Consider the following 20989-nt stretch of genomic DNA (forward strand, 5'->3'; position numbering starts at 1 on the left):
CCTTATTTGCAGAAAGTAAACAACTCAATGGTTTAAGTAGCTATACTTAGCTCTTTAATATAAAAAATATTTTAAATTTTTTGTGGGGAATGGTAATACATTTAGAGCTTCAAAATCATAGTGTATCAAAAGTAAATACTGAAAAGTCTCCCTTCCACTCTTCAACCCAGCCAACTAATTCTCCTTCCCACTAGAGGCAATCACTTTTATTACTATCTAATAAATCCTTGCAGAACTGTTTTATGAATAAAAAAATTATATGCAACTTGCTTTCACAATTTAACAACTTAATTTCTTCAAACATGTTAGTAAAACAACAGATTTCATAAACATATGGGCTGTGGCACTCAAAGGCATTTAAAATGCATAAGCTATTAAATTCCTATTATACCTAAGTGGGAGGGAAGTACAATGCCTTCTATTTTTGCAATTTCATGTACTCTCTAAATGTAGAGACATGAAATAATTCATATGTATTTAAATAACTGTGTTATAAAACAACATTTATATAGGTACTAGATTAAACAGAAAGTATAAAACTTTTTTAAAAACCTTTTTTTCCAAAATCAGGATATTAGAAAATTTACAATTTTAAACTGAGAACTCTGATAGACATAGGGATCTAAATCTAAATGATAATTCAATGGGCAATACAGTACACTTTAGAGCAGTACAACCTAAGAGCAAAGTAAGAATATACTTATAATTTATCTACCTGATTGGCTATATGTATATTTAATACTTTTTGAGAATGGCAAAGAACACAAATATGAATGTTGAGGAAATAAGACAAAAACAAATCTATTTTTTGAGACAAATCATTATCTTTGTAATTGTGACAAAGTTAACCACACAATCTCTATTCTTTGGCCATCACTTTTAGAACAGCAAAACCAAACAATCTATATACTTCAATAACATCACCTACTGGGTGATATAGGTGGGTATATGAATATACTCACCTACATCATGGTTATGTGTGTGGGTATGAATAACATATACCCACACACATAACCAAAACAAAACGTAACACCCTCCATATATACACTAAGTTATTGGTAGGAAAAACTAAAGACATACCTCACGGACTTTCTCAATAGCATAGGTAAAAATATAAGCAATAACAATCCATTCTTGAACTGAAGGTAATTGTTCCATTTGTACAAGAACGACAAATGTATAAAGCATCAGAAATCCTAAGTATGCCAACTAATAAAAAAAGAAAATACAAGATATGAATAAAATTTATTATAAAATACAATTTCTTTACTATGAAAATTTCCAAGCATACACAAAAAAAGAGACGAAATGAGCCCCTGTGAAGTATCTCCCAGCTTCAATCATTAAAAAAGTTTCGGAAGTAACTCTTCTTCCATGCAGACATTTCATTTATCAATCAACCATTTATAAATGGTCCCCAGGGTAAAAGTGTGTTATTCTAGACTTTAGTTGACTTTTTAGTACTTCTCATAGGAAGAATTTTATAATACCAGGTTTATGTTCTCAGTATAGTCCACATAATTCCACTTAACTTATATTATACCTCAAGTATCATACTATAGAACTTCATCACCATCAAGAAACACATAATATGTGGCTCCTCCTTCCCCCAACCAAGTAGTGTTCCTAAGAAAGACAACTGGTATTGGATTAGCCAAACAGTTCCTTTGGTTTTTAAGTAAAAATAAAAGACACATTTTTCATTTTCACCAAGAACTTTATTGAACAACATAGTCACCCTTTTGTTCCACTACCTTCTGCCATTTTTCAGGCAACTTCATAATTCCATCTTCCCAAAATTTTTGTATTTTTGAGCAAAGAACTGTTCCAGATGCCTTTTACAGTCTCCCAGGAAATGGACATTTTTTCCATTAAGAGAAGTTTGCAAAGGCCAAAATAAATGGAAATCTGAATGTGCATGTCTGGTGAATACGACGGATGAATGAGAACTACTCAGCCAAGCCATAAGAGGTCTTGCCTGGTCATCAAAGAAACATGTGGTCTTGTGGTATCCTGATGGAAGATTATGCATTTTCTGTTGACTAATTCCAGAAGCTTTTCATTGAGTGCTGCTTTCAGTTGCTCTAACTGGGAGCAGTACTTGTTGGAATTAATTGTTTGGTTTTCTGTAAGGAGCCCATAATAGAGGACTCCCTTCCAATCCCACCATATACACAACATCGCCTTCTCTGGATGAAGACCAGCCTTTGGTGTGGTTGGTGGTGGTTCATTTCACTTGCCCCATGATCTTTCCAGTCCACATTATTGTACAGTATCCAGTTTTCATTGCCTGTCACATTTTAAAAACGGAATATTTTCGTTACATTTAAGTAGGGAATCGCATGCAGAAATACGGTCAAGAAGATTTTTTCCACTTATGTGGAATCCAAACATCAAAGTGATTAACATAACCAAGCTGGTGCAAATGATTTTCAACACTTGATTTGGATATTTTGAATATGTCGGCTATCTCCCATGTGGTATAACGTTGATTGTTCTCGATGTCTTGATTTGATCATTATCAACTTCAACTGTCTACCTGACCACGGAGCATCGTCCAGCGAGAAATCTCCAGCATGAAACTTCACAAACCACTTCTGACATATTCAATCAGTCACAGCACCTTCTCCATACACTGCACAAATCTTTTTTTGCATTTCAGTTGTTTTTATCTTTCTTGAAACAATAAAACATAATATGCTGAAAATGTTGCTTTTTTTCTTCCGTCTTCAATATTAAAATGGCTACACAAAAATTCACCGATTTTGATAAGCTTTTTTTAAATGCACGCTGATATGACAGCTGTCACAATACAGCCTAACAAAATTGTTTTGAATGAAGTTGAAGACAACTAAGTGCTACTACAGCCATCTTACAGAAAAGACCCAACGAATTTTTTGGCCAACCCAATATTTTCTTAGCTCCCAATCACTGAGGTTGAATCCCAAGAAATGTAAACAAATATGGAAAACATTCTCCCTAGGTAAGAGAACATCCCACCTTTGAGACTCTTAACAAGAAAGGTTATAAGGAGATGATAAGGAACAATATATAATAACATTTGAAGAGTCATTTCATTTCAGAGGAAAACCCAGACTCTCTGACCCTTGAACAATTGTGGCTGAGAATTCTCTCATCGTTTTCCTTGCCTCTACCAGTTTTAAAATAAGCCATATCTTTGATTTGAACTATGGTGGAGTAGAGAAGTAAACTGCAATATGCAAAGAAAGAAGAAAGAAATTCCTAGAGCCACCTGAATTGTCCATTTTTAAATAGTTGTTCATACGAATGCAAACATACGAAACCTACGTTATTTCCATTAGTGGAGACAGAATTTGGGGATTATATTAGGTAATTCAGATTTACAATTTCAACATCTGAACAAGATGGAGCAAGAAAATTTTCGTATTGGGAAGGAAGCGTAATGAATTAGTCTCAGGTTAATGGGTATGTGTGTAGGTGAGAAAGCAATGGTTGAAGGAACAAATTCTCAAATGTTCATATTAGCATAAAGTTAACAGAGAACTAACATTTGCATACTTTGGCAATTCAAAAAAAGCCTGATAATGATGAAAATGAAACACAACAAACATGACAACAAAAACCAAAAACAACTTAAAAGTTTTCCTGGGGAGTAAAAACTCATTCACTCGGCCCCTGGAAAAAAGTAGGCACCAATCTCATGTGTTTCTCAGATGGAGTCCATTCCTCTATGGACATGTATGCTCTTTAACCTGGTAGTAAAATTTGTTCTTCCACTGGCAAGGGAAAAACCAATTATGTGACAGATAACCAAACATGTACTATGATTAAAGAAATAAGCTATCAGACCACTGAAAAATAAAACTATATGAATAATCTAGATTACTTTTCACCATCAACTAACACTGCAGAAAGGTTTATTTCCAAAATTTTAACATTATCTGCAAAATCCAAAAGCACGAAGAAATTATAATTGTGTATCAGAGAACGTACTATTCTTTTAAGTGGAAAATGGATTTCCAGTGATCTAAGTTATATCAAGATTAGTATGGACTCTAAACCAAAGGTACCCTTAAAGTCTATCTTTTAAAAACATTTTGCTGGCTCTGCGGGGACCTGGGCTCCAGCTCCATTCCGGGCGGGGGGTGGGGGGCAGTGAGGGTGGGGCCGCTCCGCCCTCAGTCACTTGGGGGAGAGTGCAGAATGCATGGCCCCACCCCTAGAGGGTTCCTGGAGGGGGTGCCCCAAGCCGGGGGTGGGGGGCGGGCGCCCACTGCGGCCACAGCCCCAGCCAAATAATACCTAAATGTTGGAGTTTGGAGCAGAGAAAGGTTTACTGCAGGGCAATGCAAGAAGACTGGTGGCTCATGCCCCCAAAAACCCAAACTCCTGAAAGGGTTTCAGCAAAGCATTTTTAAAGGCCAGGAGCTGGTTATTCCTGAGACAAAGGATGAGAGAAATTGGCCTTTTCAGCATTTCAAAGTCAACTATGAAAGTTCGGCTTGTGGGTAGGAGCTGGTGAGGGAGATGTGCTGACACCTTTGAAGGTATATTCTCAAGATGCTGATGTGTTTCTTCAACATAATATTGATGAAAAAACAACCCAGAGCAGGAGGAAGAACAGGAGGAAATGGCAGCTTCTCAGGGACTGTTGACATTCCAAGATGTGGCCATAGATTTCTCTCAAGAGGAATGGGAATGACTGGACTTTGATCAATGGGAATTGTACAGGGACAGATGTTAGAGAGCTATAGGGATCTGGTCAAGGAAATGGAGACAGTAGCCACATACCCAACTATGTCTTCTTACGACACCCAGATTTTGATGACCACAAAGTAGGCACGGAAGATTTATTCCAAAAAATGCTGCTGGGAAAACATGAAAGTTGTCGACTTGGAAATTTAAACTGCAATAAACTGTGTATGGTCTTAACCAAGAGCTCTATTTTTCAATAACTACAACAGCATTTATAATGGAACAACAAGCTATCCCTGCATTGAATCAGACAATAACTTTGACCTAGACTCAAGTCTTATGAAACATCAGGGCACTGAATTTTCAGAAAACCATTCTAAAAGTAATAAATACAGGAATGTCTTTTATCAAAGCTCAAATATTACTACATATAAGAGGATTCATATTGGAGAGAAGACTTACAAATGTAGTGAATGTGATAAAGGTTTTAATCAGTCTTCAACATCAACTTACTCAACATCAGAGTATTCATACTAGAGAGGAATATTACAAGTGTAATAAATGTAGGAAAGTCTTTAATCAATCATTAAATCTAAGTAGACAAAGGAAAATTCATACTGGAGGGAAACTTTATAAATGTAAAGACTGTGGAAAAGCCTTCAAATGGTGCTCAAAATGTACTCAACATCAGAGAATTCATACTGGGGAGAAACTATACAAATGTAAAGAATGTGGCAAAGCCTTTACCCAGGGCTCAAATCTTAAGCAGCATCAGATAATTCACACTGCAGAGAAGACTTACAAAAGTACAGAATGTGGCAGTACCTTTAATCAGCATTCATATCTTATTCAGCAGAGATCTCATACTGGAAAGAAACCTTACAAATGTAGCAAACGTGGCAAAGCCTTTAACTGGCTCTCAAAAACATCAGAAAATAACAGTAGAAAAAGTAGAAAAAAACCATAATAGCAAAAAACATACAAATGTAGAGAACGTGACAAAGCCTTCAACCAGAACTGTTACCTCGCTCAACATCAGAGAATCCATAGTGGAGAGAAACCCTACAAATGTAATAAGTGATGAAAGACATCAGTCCTAAATGTATACTTCAGAAAACACCTGAAGAGTTCACAGTGGAAAGAAACTTGAATGATGAAAAAAATGTGAAAGTACTTAATCAAAAATCAAATCTAAACAAATATCAGAATACATAGTAGAAAACATTAAAGTCAGTAACTTTTCTGGCGTTACTCTAATTGAGAATATTACAGAAAATAATCTAAAGTTAAAACACTTGTAAAATTTGTTTGTGGTATTGATCACAGGGAATGATGTTTGGGCAGGTGTAATTATTATCAGCATCTTTTTTATACTGGCATTATTTGAGATTATTTGAAAATAATATTAGGTAGGAATCATTTATTTTTACTACTCCATGGATGTTTAAAGAGTCTGTAATGTAAAATGTACAATGAAAATCTAAATGGAGATGACATCTGTCATTGATTTAAATCATTCCTATAGATCACCATTAGTTAAGTGTTCAGGGAATCATTCTTTGTATTAAAGACAGAGGATCACTGTAAATTTTAAATAGTTGTGACCATTTGCTTTTAGGATAAAAGGATGTTAATTCATTAAAATCTTGATAAACATTCATTAAATCAACAGAAAGTCATGAATATAAGTTGGCATATTTGAAACAAATACATCTTCATCAATAACTAAGAAAAATACAGGTAACCCTTCCATAAGAAGTTATAAAATTACCGTACATCCATGTTTACTAAATAACTAGGCTTCTTTGTGTAAATCAAAAAAATCACAATTCTCAGATCATTCTATCCAAAGAACAAGAATTCTTCTGAATTACTGTAATCTGTATTTTGATAGAGAATCATAGATGGATTGTTAAAGGTTTATTTAGACCATGTAGGAACTTAATACATTAACTAATAAAACTGAATGGTTTTTAATGTGGTAAAAACAATTTTTGCTCAATTTTAAAATATACCATGTTACTAATTCAAAAAGATACATGCACCCCAATGTTCATAGCAGCATTATTTACAATTGCTAAGATATGGAAGCAACCTAAGTGTCCATCAACAGATGAATGGACAAAGATGTGGTAAATATATACAATGGAATATTACTAAGCCATAAAAAAGAATGAAGTTTTGCCATTTGCAGCAAATGTCTCTGTCTTAAGTGAAGTCAGACAGAGAAAGACAAGTATTGTATGATATCACTTATACGTGGAATCTTAAAAATACAACAAACTAGTGAATATAACAAAAAAGAAGCAGACTCACAGATATAGAGAACAAACTAGTAGTTACCAGTGGGGAGAGGGAAGGGGGGGAGGGGCAATATAAAGGTAGGGGATTAAGAAGTACAAGCTATTAGGTATAAAATAAGCTACAAGGATATATTGTACAACATGGGGACTATAGCCAATATTTTATAATTTTATAAATGGAGTATAACCTTTAAAATTGTGAATCACTATATTATATACACTGTAACATATAGTATCAATTATACTTCAATAAAAAAAATCATACCGTGTTAAACCAGAATTTTACAATTGGTGCATGATAAAAGGCATAAAACTTCCGTGTGATTGGAAGCTTTTTTGATTTTATTTGTATCTCCAATTCATTCTTGCCTTCATTCCTGTCCAATATTCTTACTTCTTTAAATACTTCCTAAAATAAAAAGAACATTTATTGTACATTTATTCACAACAAATTTATGTTTACTTTAAATTTTTTCTCCTCCTTACCATGGGAATCTCTTCTGTTATGTTTTGAAAGTTGTTCTCACTATCTTCCATTGTCATTTGATGAGCATCTTGAGATTGTGGAATATGAGACATTTCAGCCTTAGTTTTATATTCTAACATTAATATGGCAGGTGGAACTAAAATGCTTAGTATGACCTAAAAATTTTAGAAACACAAAAGTTTACATTTTAAAATTAATGGCCTTCAAGAATATAATAAAGGCAATAAAAAGGTATACAATCTCCTGATTATTAGTTAGCCATTTTTCCCCTGGTGGTGCAGGGAAAAAAAACTTCATTTTACTTATATATAAAGAGGCCAGGTTGAATTGTTTTAAAGAGTAACAAAACATTTGAGTATTATGATATAAGGGTATAGAAAAGATTTAATAATTATTATACACTTGTCCTGTTAAAAAATCAGGTTACAATCTGTTCAGAAAATACATTTTTGTCTAAATAAAATGTAAGCCTTATGAAGTTAATATGTGCTTAATTTTATCCTAAATCTCTCTGCAAGTGTTCCATGTCACAACGTGATTACTCAGCTTGTGCCTCTATAAACAAAAAGGTTTATTTCCAAAATGTTATGTATTACCTGCAAAATCCTCAAGCACAAAGAAATTATAATTGTGTGTCAGGGTTTCTATTATAATTGTATATCAGGGTTAATCCTTCACCATTATTTTTAGTATATGATCAGTATTTATTATCCACTTACAATGATCAGTGATTAAACTACTTGCCTGATTTCTGCCTTCTATATTTCTATACCTTTTTTCAGACATAAAATAACAAAAAGGAAAGTGTAAAGTAAAGTCTCTCACTAATGAAACTGAAAGTACCAGACAACATTTTACCCCAATTTTTAACCATAAAAACCGAGCAGATCCAATATACTTCAAGCAAATTAAAAGTACAGATTATTAAGTTAGTAGATAGGTCCTGAATTTTAGAATTTGGGAATCATCTTTTCATAAAGCAACAACTTTTTTTTCATGGCTGCTATAAATGCCAATACTCCCATTTGTTGCTCTCATGCTCCTGGCTCAGACTGGGGAAACAATCACTATACACCACACCTGAAAAGGATTCAGAGTGAAGACTAAGAGGGATAAAATGCCAACACCGCAACCCCTACCACCCTCACAAATCAAGGCATTTTACTATACAGCTGAGCTAATTCCTCTGTTCTTTTTTATCTAATCACACACTTTATATTAAATTATTTCTAAGGTATACCTTGTACCAGGAATTTTTCCTCATATTCAGCCTTCCCATCCACATATCAGATAACAACATTTGTGTACAGGTGTGGGCTACAAAAGGTCTAAGTCTTGAAGAAACTGCTAACTTAAGACAGGTGGAATTACTCCAATTTTTCAGTTCGTAAGTGAGCAATTTCATAGCCATGGTTTCATCTTGTCTGAAGGATTGTTCTAATAATTCAACTGCCAGTTGACCAAAATCACTATCAAAAGATAAAAGCCAAAACATATTCAGATTACCAAATTGCAGTTTTAAACCATTATCCTTAAGTCATTCATAACATGTTCCAGTTTTTAGTATTTTCACACACACACTTAGGGAAATGTGAGGCATCAGAATCATAGTAGCCCTACGTTTTCAGATATCCACTACTATGTGAAAATCACAAAATATTAAAATATGCCACATTAGGAACAAGACTGAAAATGTGACTCCGGAGCACTTTCCCCTGGTCCTAGAAATAAACCTATAGACTCACAGGAAACCAAAACTGACAATATTCAGATGCTCTGTTCAGAAAGTCTCTATATAATATTTCAAACACAGAAGAGGGTTGGTACCCAGTAGAGAGGAAGAATAATGTGAATAGGGACTAACCTAATATGAAGAACATCTTAATCTTAAATCCCTGGTAACATGATCACAGGATCTCTATTTGAGTTATTTCCAGTAACAACTCTTACTCTCTTCCAAAGACAGCCCATTTTTGGGGAAGGTGGTCCTATTCTCTATTATAAAGCTTCCTACAAACTACCTTTCTAGCTTAATATTCTATTACTCCCCTAAGTAGACTGTAAAACTTGTGAACTATTTTATTCTTCTACGTATGTAGTCCCACCAGCTGAAATGCCCTTCCAGCTGAATTAAATTTATTTCCTTAGACTACAGCTCAAACCTCACTTTCTTCCTTTCCCCACCACTTCAAATGGAACTTTTCCTAATCTAATTGCTATTATGTACAACTAATTATTAAACTGATTTCTGGCATTTCTTCTTTCTTGTTGAGATATTTAACTCTTGAACTGCAAACAATATACATGCCTAGGCAGCAAAGTTTCTTTTTGAGTTTTTAAAAAAAAACTTAAACATCTAGAAAGTGGGTTTCTCTTAATTTTTCCAGTAAAATTATAATATGTAACCTAATTAGTGCATGGCACTATAATCTCCACTTAAACCCCCTCTATTTTGTATTTTAAAATGTTTCAAATGATAAAATGTAACTTACTTGGAATACTGTTTCAATTCCTCTGAAGTATCATCTACGAGGTCACTCTGCTTTGCTTCATATGCCATTGAACGATAGATCTTACAGGCAACTAATGCTTTAGCCATTGATTCTTCACCATGCTGCCACAAAAAACGGGCCATGACCTGCCTCTTCATAAGGCAAGCCCAAATTAGCAGTTCATTAAGTGGATAAGGAAAGCGTTTGGTTTCTGGATCATCAATATCTACAATTTCATCTTTGGTTCTTTTCTTCTTTCCTTCTTCCACAGCTGTATCAATCTTTAAGAGAAAATAAATGTTATAAGGCTCATCAAAATAAGGCCATAAGACATTCATGTGAGAATTTTAATAAAATACCCTTTATTATTCAATTTCATACAGCTGCACAAATCAAAATAGCATAAATTTTACACACTTGATTTTTATTATAGCTATTCATTTTATAGAAATGTCATTTCCAAAAAAATGTCTTTGCAACGAAGTTTTCCAGGATTAAAGAAAGGGCCTAAATATTTCAACTAATATCCAATAAAACACAGTATTAATGAAAGGAAAGTTTGGATAACACCTCTGTCTTGCATGTTGTTAATCAAGTAAATATGGAATAAAAGGAGGCAGTTAAGCAATAATCAAAGCATCTAAAAATTCTGGTCATTATCATAGTTAAATACTAAAAAATAACAGAATCATTAACAATGAATATCTTTTGGCATATAGGAAAATGAAGAATCAAGGATATAATACCATATCTAAAAACAAAAGATAATTCTTACTAAAACAAGTAGTTTTTTGCTTCATAATACTAAGTAATTTAGAAAGAACAAAATGTGAAAGCCAGAAAGGGTAATATTTAAACAAATATACCTTTGGTCGGTAGGGCTGTGCTGTTTTAATGAAATGATTATGCCTCATTTTTTCCTTTTTATCTGCTCTATTGCCAAAAGATTCCTGACTCTTTCGCAATTGAGGAGTGCTGCTGGAGGTATTTCTGCCAGACCTCTGAAAACAAAAGCTTATTAGATTTTATAGATTTAAATATGCTGTTATGCTATAAAAAAATCAGTTTTTACTCATGTATGTATATATAAATATGTGTACGCACACCAAAAAAAATATATAGTTTCTTCAGGATTTCAATTACAAAATATTTCTAAGTACTCTTAGTTTAAAATCTCATGTTTTTAAGGCAATCCCACTTTTACCATTCTAAGTAATTTTTAACTTTTAAAGTGTGTAAGTTCATTTTAAAGCACATCTATAGACTTCCCCCCAAATATTAATTACATACCCGATTATTTCCACCAAGACTATTATATATTAATCGAAAACGTTTCCGAGTGTAGGTGCATCTATAGGTTCCTCCCATAAGATATTCAATAACAAGTCCTATATCAATTAGAGTGATCTTATATCCTGGAGGAAGATTCCCCTGAAAACAAAGCATTAGTTTTAAAAAGACAAAATAGTATTTCTCAATATTTCCATGCCATGCCTAGAAATGTGCCTACTACTCTCCAAAATAACAAATGTTTACTTGTTACAGGAAGCTGGAGTTGCCAGCAGCTAACTTTACAGAAGAAGGGAGTGATTTGTTTCTGTTTCCTTTTGTAAGAAGAGAGATTCTGAAGTTTTGAAGTCCCAACGGTGTGGCTCAGGACAGGAGTATGGCTTACAACAGGAAGATAATTCGATCTCTCCACTGTACTAATACTTCACACACACAGGCAAAGAAACCTCTAAGTGCCAAGTATTCTGTTTCGCCGTGGCACATAAGTTGCATTTTCCTGCATAAATAATGCTATAAATGTTTCCTGAGGGGCCCATTAATACTTATAAATATTTTTAACCAAAATTATATTGGCCACATTGTAGATTACACGTTTTTATAGCCTTGACTAGAATTCAACTGCCGCCTATAACATTGTTCAGAGATAAAAATTCATTTTCCCAGGGTATCAATTTACAAATGAACTTTTGGAACATAATCCATTTGTGAGTTTGGAAAGACAGTTTCAGAATGAATTATTGGTTAAAGGGTTTAATCATCAGATGAGTTATATATGTTAACCAATTCTGCCCTCTTATACCATCCATCACCATTCTTTTCATTTCCCTAATTATAACTTCATGAACTTAGTACTTTTTAAAATGCTTATACTTTTTATATTTTGGCTGCATCTGTGAAGTTTCTAATTTCTAGATACCTATATTCTTTAGATCGCTAATTTAAAAACTAATCAAAAAACATATTTTCACCTTAAATACACGATTTTTGTTTTTATTTCATCTTAAGCAACCTCAAAATATGCTCTATGATTAAGGATGTCAGGTATGATAGATATTTTAGTTTTATTTTTTTTTAAATCTGACAAATACCCTTATGTTATGAATTCACTTGTATGGGAAATACTTAATTTAAGGAAAATAATGTGAGTTATCTAAAAAAAAGATAAGCAATTTCTCAAGTTATACAAATAACTCTTAGAAAACTCATTAATTTGAATTAGAAAATATTCAATTACTGCTTTTACTTCAGGATTTTTCACTTATGCAAGTAGAAAAACTGGGCTTGTTATTATAGCCATCAATGTAAAAGAAGTTAACATATAACAAATCTCCTATGTGAGGTTCCCAGAATTAATAACTATAGTTCTGCTAAACCACATAAGTAAATCATAATGCAAATGTGTTTAAGAAATCCCTGGACTGAAGGTCTCCCTCATTATTCAAGCTTTCTGGGAAGAAAAAAAAAAAAAAGAAAGCTTTAGTTACTTAAACAAAACGAACAAAAATTAATGTGAACTGTCCAGAATAGGAAAATCCACAGAGATAGAAAAGAATTAACAGTTGCTTAGGGCGGGCTCAGAGGCAAGGAGTAGACAAGTAGCAGGAATGGGGAGAGACTGCTAATGGGTATGAAGTTACTTTGGGGGGTACTGTAAATACTCTAAAATTGTGGTGACGGTGGCACTACCCTAAATATAGAAAGTCACTGAACTATATATACACTTCACATGGATGAATGTTATGGTATGTGAAATACATTTCAATAAAGCTACAAAGAAAAGCACATGGAAAAAAATAAAAAAAATTTTAAGTATGAAAAAGTCTAAGTTCTTTCTATGAAATGTTAGTTTAGTATTAAACATATTACAAAACACAGAAAATGACATTTCTATCAAGTTTTCCATTTTTTAATAGTATACTCACACTTAATGGCAAGTAAAACATTTGAATGAAGAATTCTAGAAGGAAAGCATTTCAGTTCAAAAACTTTAAAAATAATTCAGTTAACTAACTATGAGTACTTTTTCATCAAGGGAAATAAAACTATTGGATATCAATAGTTTAAATTGTTATAATTTTTAAATAAGCGTTTAAAACTATTAATTCACAGAGAATTCAGTAGAAAAGAAGAGGAATATCAGTGTATCAAATTTAGTCACCACAGAATGGCTTCAGACCATATGAGAGCCTTATATATGAAATCACTACCAATACTGAATATAAAAGAAGGGGGAAGAGGGAGAGAGACAGAGATGGTGGCGGGGGGCGGGAGAAAGACATACACAGAAAGAAAGACAGAACATTTACAGCCTTTTTATTGGCAAAATCTGCCATTGAAGATCACCAATCTGTGTTTCTCTCAATGTCCTTTACATGCCCAGGGAACAAATTTCTTCTTAACACAGACAAAGAAGACCTTCCTTTATGAACAAATGAGCATTAAGAAATTCATCATACTGTATCCTGGATGACTAGAAGCTCAGATTTTAATTTCATAAACTTTCCTTTCTCTTGATTTCTGATACATTATGCTCTTTACTCCTGTATTACTACAAATTTATCCCTTATTTTAATCTCGATCTAAAAAAAGTCACTTTATTGCTAATTTTAAGATGCACTGAAATGCTTTCTAGAAACAGATGAAGTATAAATGACTTTTTTAAAATAACATTTTTCGAAAACAAAAATAATCTTTTACCTGTTTGACATCTCGAACAAGATGAAATAGCATTGGATTAGTTGGGCCTTGTTTCTTTAAGGAGAAAATAATTAGAGCAAACTATTATTTTTCTTCTAAAATAACTTAAACAACTTCCTTTTTGTTACAGGACTTTTGTTCTTACACAAATTATACTGTTTTTGAGTTATACAAGTTCTGTTCATAAAATGGAACAAAGAAAAAGATGTAACTATTTCATGTTGTCATATTTACCTTTAACAAGATATATAATTTCTTATGCTCTTACATTTTTACTTATGCAAAACACAAAAGCTTTTCTTTTCTAAAAGTCATGCAAACATTGCAAGCTTCACAATTATATGTTAAATTTAATTTATATTTCATTGATAATGGAGGCATACATTCTCTTTCCTCTTGTTAAAATGTCTGTACCTCTGTTTCTGCCACTAATCATCAAGCTGTAGCAATACATTAAATATTTTGGGTAACAAACTTTTAACATTTATATAGGCCATCTTTTCCCTATTATCTTAATTCTATTTAAATATAATATTACAGTAGACTAATGACAAGTTTCATTTTTACATTAATCTTATTTTGATGGTATCCTGTATTTTGAAAAAATACCCAGGAGTATATGTTCCCCCATCAAAACTGAGATAAATGGGCCAAAAAGATATTCTTCTAAACTTTTTGGACAGTGCTCTGACCTATATGAAGTTTACTGCAATTGATTCTATGTAGCACAAATCAAGAGAATTATTGTCAATACTTTAAATCTATTGTTTAAAAGAAATACCAAATGAGATTTTTCTCCCACCACTGTGTTACTGTTAATTTTTATGAGGTCATTGTAGTAATCAATTCAATGTACTTCTCCATTTTGATTACATATACTTGGTAATACATTTTCAAATCTAAGTGGGTAAACTTATTATTCCTTTGAAAACAATATTATTTTCTTTGATTTTACGGGCTTTCAAATTCTATATAATATCTAAAGATGGCTATAACTGATACTGCATTCTTTTTACAGTATTTAGTCTATAGACTTAAGAGCTGAGTTCCCTCAGCTCATTCTCCCCTGTAAGTTAATTTTTTTTATTTAAAATGTCATTTATTTTTAACATAAAGAAACTTAGTAGAAATATTTACAAAAAATTGGTAATATTTTAGTGCACTTAGCCTTACAAAATATTTACAGCTCAAACATTTCTGAAATGCAAAGGATTATAAAAAATAAAGACAGAAGGCCTGTAAGTTAATTTTTTAAAAATAAATGTGTCTTCTAAGTGAATGTGAATTATTTCATAGTTTTTAAGTATTAGGAAGCTTCATTGTATTTTCTCTAATAATATATAATCAGAGAGAAACGCAATTTTTGTAATTCTATTTTATCTTAATTCATTAATGTTTATTCATTAAATATAACTTCTTAGTAAAAAAATAAGTATACTTTAACACAGCAGTTCTCAAAAGTACAATCTGGGGACTCCTGAAGGCCCCCAAGACCCTTTTAGGAGGCCCACAAGATCAAAAGTGTTTTCAGAACCATGTTAAAATGTTATTTGCATTTATTCATTCTCATTCTCTCAGTGTTCAGTGGAGTTTTCCAGAGGCTTCATGATGTGTGATATTAAATTCAAAAGCAAACATGAGAATCCAGCTGCCTTCTATGAAACCAGACATTAAAGAGATTTGTAAGCCATAAAAGTATTCTACTCTCCTCATTAATTCTTTTTTGTTTTCTTGGGAAATGTTATATACATTAACATGTAATGGATTTATTATTTGTATTGAAGTACAAATTAATAAATATTTTTAAAATTTCTTGGTGTTACATTCCAATATGGTACATATCAACACACATAAGCAAAACCTCTCTAGAACAGCTCTTTGATGTCCTCAATAATTTTATGTAATAGGATCTTGATAACAAAAAGTTTGAGAACCACTGCTTTATCATGTTATATATAATCCCTTAAATTTAAAAAATTTTATCAATAATTGATGCTGAATGTTAACTATTATCTTAATAACTTTGAGTTATACAGTTAAAAAAATTACTTTCCTTGCTAATGGGATCAATTTTTATTTTTAGTGTTTTATATTTGCTTTACATTTCAGGGATAAACCTTACTTTGGCACAATGAATAATTTTTACATCTATTTGCTAGAGACAGTAGAACGCCAACAAATCCCTACTCAAAGGAAATTTACAATCCACAGTAGAAGACATAACTGTACTTAACAAACTGCCCCACTGGGCTTCAATGTAGTACTGCCTCGGCATTTTAACTAGGTTCCAAACAAAGAATAAAATCCAGTAAGTGGGTAGTAGTAGCTGGAAGAAAAACACATACCAGCACTGTGTAAACAATTAATGCTTTTTAAAAAAGTTTATATTTTGGGGAAATAGTACGTAGATGACATAGTTGAAATATCCACTATGCGGAGGTGGGAGATAGGAATTAAAAGGCCAAGTGAGAGAGATAGCTGAGGCACAATTTCAAAAGCTGAAGAGCTCTGAAAATCAAGCGAAGGGTTTGAGTATTATTCTATACATACTGGGGAGCCATCAAAAGTTTTTAAACTGGGGAAAGATATGATAAAATATGTCACTATAAGAATATTTAGGTTAAAGATTTGAAAATAGACAAGGAAATGAGATTACTGAAGTAGTATAGGCTGGAAATGATTGAGTAGTACAAAGACATTAGGAATGAAAAGAAAGAGATAAATAGGTAGAAACTGATAAATAAAAGTAAACAGCTTTGCAGAGAAGTCAAAGTTAGAAAGCTAGGATTTGGTCCTAGTACTCCTCAAGGTATACTTCTATTAGTAATGAAAAACCATTAAGAAGAGTAGTATTTACCCTCTCCAATGTTAGTGATATGAAATTTGAAACAAAATGAGAAAGGCTTTGTAAAAGGAATAATTAGTTTTCAGGAGCTCTTTAAAAGAAAAATTGAAAAACAGTACGTAAGCTGAAAGTACGACACCACAAGGTCAAAATCATGAATGTAAACAACAAAAAGGAGAAAAGAAAAAGCAATGTGTAATTTCTCCATTGGTCAAAGGAATCAAAAGAAATTTGGTGTAACAAATGACCACCAAGAAAAAGAAGAAATATAATGACTCTATAATTAAGAACTTGATCTTATAGTTTTAAAAAGGGTTGAGGTGAAGGAAAGGGTTAACACTAACGACATCTCTTTCCTATGTGGCTATGGTGACAGAGAAGGTCTCCAGAAACAGGGAAAGGGTTTCAGACTGTCATATAAACAATCTATACTAAGACTGGCTGTAATTTTTCCATGTAATCCAGCAAAATATTAAAGGTTTTACCAATAGGAATGAATATACTCAGGTAAAATGACACTTTCCAAAGATGATAAAGCTTAGTCCACAAAGAATTTTAACATACACTTACAGTGTTGTAAAGTTCTTCCAGTCTAGGAATGGTAAGGAATTTATGCATGCTTACTCCATTTTCAATAAGAAGTTTTACAAATGCAACTCTATCCATTACAAGAGCATCAAGCATAGCTTGTTCCAAGGATCCAACCTAAAACAGTATCAAAATTAATAAAATTATACAAACAGTTCTACATGCAAGTCCTTAGGATTTATACATATTTGTTCCTAAACAGTTTTAAAACAAAATAAAAAAGATGCAAAGTAATAAAAGGCTAGGACTTAAGGTATATAGGGAATAGATAAAAAGATCTCACTAGGGTAGCATTCCCTAAAAAACATTCTGTAGGACAGCAAGGGTTACGTGGGGGTGAAAACAAGAAAGAATCCACCATCAAGTAAATTTTGGGAAAAATACCTTAGAGCAATGGTTCTCAGTGTTTAAGAAAGGTTTTTTAGAGGGATCATTTCAATAATTGGGGGCCACTACTACATTTAATGGACACGGTCAAAAGATACCAGAAATCATGCAATATGCCAGACAATGTCACTCAAAAAGGAATTGCCTTGTATCTCATACAACTTTCTATTATCCTGTTAGATTCTCACAAATGAAAATCCAGTAATTCTGCTTTACATATAAACACAAAGTATTCTGTCACAAACTTTCCAAAAATACAACTACTATGTAAGTCAGAAAAGATTGTACTTAGTTTTCTTTAGAACTTTAACAGAAACCATTCACCGTCAGAGAAAAATCATATCTCTTAACAGCAATACAACATGCGGCACTGCAGTTTAATATAACACGCGTATCAGTCAGCATTTGTAGCGCTCCCTTGTAAGTTTTTAGAGACACTTTTACAGACTTCAACAGACACTGAATCAAACACTCTAAAATCAGTAAAGACACAAATACAGAAATTTCACTGAGAAGCATTATAAAAGTCATCTTATTAATGTAATAATATTAGTATGTTTAGTATTACTGATATATTAATATTTTAATAATACCTCATTGCTTCTGTAAAATTTTAAATATTTTGGTATCATAGGATAAAAAACTTTGTGAAAATCAATACCAGAATCACTGGGGTTGGGCTTCCCTGGTGGCGCAGTGGTTAAGAATCCGCCTGCCAAAGCAGGGGACACGGGTTCGAGTCCTGGTCTGGGAAGATCCCACATGCCGTGGAGCAACTAAGCCTGTGCGCCACAACTACTGAGCCTGCACTCTAGAGCCCATGACCCACAGCTACTGAGCCCGCGTGCCTAGAGCCCGTGCTCTGCAACAAGAGAAGCCACCGCAATAAGAAGCCTGCACACGGCAAACGAAGAGTAGCCCCCACTCCCCGCAACTAGAGAAAGCCCGCGTGCAGCAACAAACACCCAACGCAGCCAAAACTAAATAAATTTTTAAAAAATCATTGAGTTTTTTCACCTCTTGTTTTTAAATCTTTATTGTCTTCAAAAGTTTACCATACAACTATACAACTTCTCTACAGCAGTTTCTATTACCATTTCTTTACCCAATCTACCCGATTTCCATTACTTTGCAAAGGATAGGGTCTCCAAAATCTTTTTAGCATACAGACTAAATGCATGCCTTATGCATGATGGATGATGATCAGACAGCAGATATGTTTTCTATCATTTTTTTTTCACCACTCAGTTCTATTTCATAACAAGGAAAATATTTTGGCATTGCACTTAAAAACAAGGCACAACTAACTTATAAGAATGTAATACTTATTCAATTTCTCATATATTAACAGCCTATAATTGATCATGGCATGTTATTCCTATTTTAGTTAAGATTATCTCCTACTTTCTCGTATCACATACAAATCTGATTTGTTATTAACTTATTCTAACATTAACAACATTTACTCTATTGCTCAGTTGGTCTTCTCTCCTTTCTTTTCTTATCCTGTACTTGTAAGGGGTGTTCTTCTGTTCCCCATGGGTTTTAAGTTACCAACAATAACATTCCTGTATTAGTCTGGTTAATTAAAAAAATCATCACCAAAACCTATGTCAAGGATCTTACCACCTATGTTTTCTTTTAAAAGTTTTATGGTTTCAGGTCTTATGTTCAAGTCTTTAATCCATTTTGAATTAATTTTTGTGTGTGGTATAAGACAGTGGTCAAGTTTCAGTCTTCTGCATGTGGCTGTCCAATTTGCCCAACATCAATAATTGAAAACACTGTCCTTCTCCCATTGTATATTCTTGACTATTCTGTCGTAAATTAATTGACCATATGTGCATGAGTTTATTTCTGGGCTCTCTATTCTGTTCCACTGACCTATATACCTATTTTTATGCCAATACCATACTGTTTAAATTACCATAGCTTTGTGACACAGTCTGACATCAGGAAGCATAATGCCTCCAGTTTTGTTCTTCTTTCTCAAGATTGTTTTGGCTATTCAGGATCTTTTGTGGTTCCATACAAATTTTAGAATTGCTTGTTTTATTTCTGTGAAAAATGCCATTGGAATTTCGATAGAGATTGCACGGAATCTGTAGATTGCTTTGGGTAGTATAGACATTTTAGCAATACTAATTCTCCCAATCAATGAGCACAAAATATCTTTCCATTTCTCTGTATCTTCTTCAATTTCTTTCATCAACATATTATAGTTTTTAGTTCACAGATCTTTCACCTCCTTGGTTGAATTTATTCCTAGGTTATTTATTCTTTTTGATGCAATTGCAAGTGGGATTGTTTTCTTAATTTCTCTTTCAGATATTTTGTTATTAGTGTATAGAAACACAACAAATTCATGCATATTTATTTTGTATCCTACAACTTTGCTGAACTCATTTATTAGTTCTAACAGTTTTTTGGTGAAGTCTTTAGGGTTTTCTACACATAGTATCATGTCATCAGCAAAGAGTGACAGTTTTATTTCTTCCTTTCCAATTTAGATGCCTTTTATTACTTTTCCCTTCCTAACTGCTGTGGCTAGGGCTTCCAATACTATGCTGAATAAAAGTAGCAAGAGCGGGCATCCTTGTCTTGTTCCTGTTCTTAGAGGAAAAGCTTTCAACTCTTCACCATTGAATATGATGTTAGCTGTAGGCCTTTATTATGTCATATATGCCTTTATTATGTTGAGGTGCCTTCCCTCTATACCTGCTTTGTTGAGAGTCTTTATCATAAATGGATATAGAATCATGTGAAATGTTTTTTCTGTATCCACTGAGTTGATTATACGATTTTTATCATCGTTTTTCTTAATGTGATATATCACGTTGACTGATTTGCAGATCCCCGGAATAATCCCACTTGATTATGGTATATGGTCCTTTGAAAGTATTGTTGAATTCAGTTTCCTAAATATTCTGAAGATTTTCAAAAGATGTTGTCTGAGGGTATGGATTCCAGTCAGTCTGAATCTGGATGCTGAAATACTCCCCTTAGGGACCCTGATAGGTAACTGCACATTCTCCACTACTGGGAGCTAGTAAAAATACAATACGTTGCTTGAACAAGCAGAAAGGTTTGAGAGAGAACAAAAAGCTGAGTCAAGGTTGATTGACAAGGCTCATCCGCTACACAAGGCTACTTCTTCAAGACTGGAAGAGGTGGTTATTTCATCTACTGTACAGAAACCAAAACACAGTCAAGTAAAATGGAG

The 20989-nt window shown here is 33.1% G+C and overlaps 1 protein-coding gene across 1 annotated transcript in view; it reads right to left on the bottom strand.

Moving 5' to 3' along the window:
• Positions 1–20989, bottom strand: part of TRPM7 (transient receptor potential cation channel subfamily M member 7) — a 128295-nt gene that overhangs the window by 51153 nt on the left and 56153 nt on the right. The window contains exons 12-20 of the mRNA XM_060005233.1: positions 17362–17496; positions 13947–14000; positions 11250–11390; positions 10826–10960; positions 9960–10240; positions 8708–8936; positions 7467–7622; positions 7246–7389; positions 1081–1209 (exon numbers count right to left, since the gene is read on the bottom strand). Of these exons, the coding sequence (XP_059861216.1) occupies positions 1081–1209; positions 7246–7389; positions 7467–7622; positions 8708–8936; positions 9960–10240; positions 10826–10960; positions 11250–11390; positions 13947–14000; positions 17362–17496 (1404 nt within the window). The remainder of the gene's footprint in view (positions 1–1080; positions 1210–7245; positions 7390–7466; positions 7623–8707; positions 8937–9959; positions 10241–10825; positions 10961–11249; positions 11391–13946; positions 14001–17361; positions 17497–20989) is intronic.

The sequence above is a fragment of the Delphinus delphis genome, chromosome 2 (genome assembly GCF_949987515.2).
Source record: "Delphinus delphis chromosome 2, mDelDel1.2, whole genome shotgun sequence".
Taxonomy (NCBI): Eukaryota; Metazoa; Chordata; class Mammalia; order Artiodactyla; family Delphinidae; genus Delphinus; species Delphinus delphis.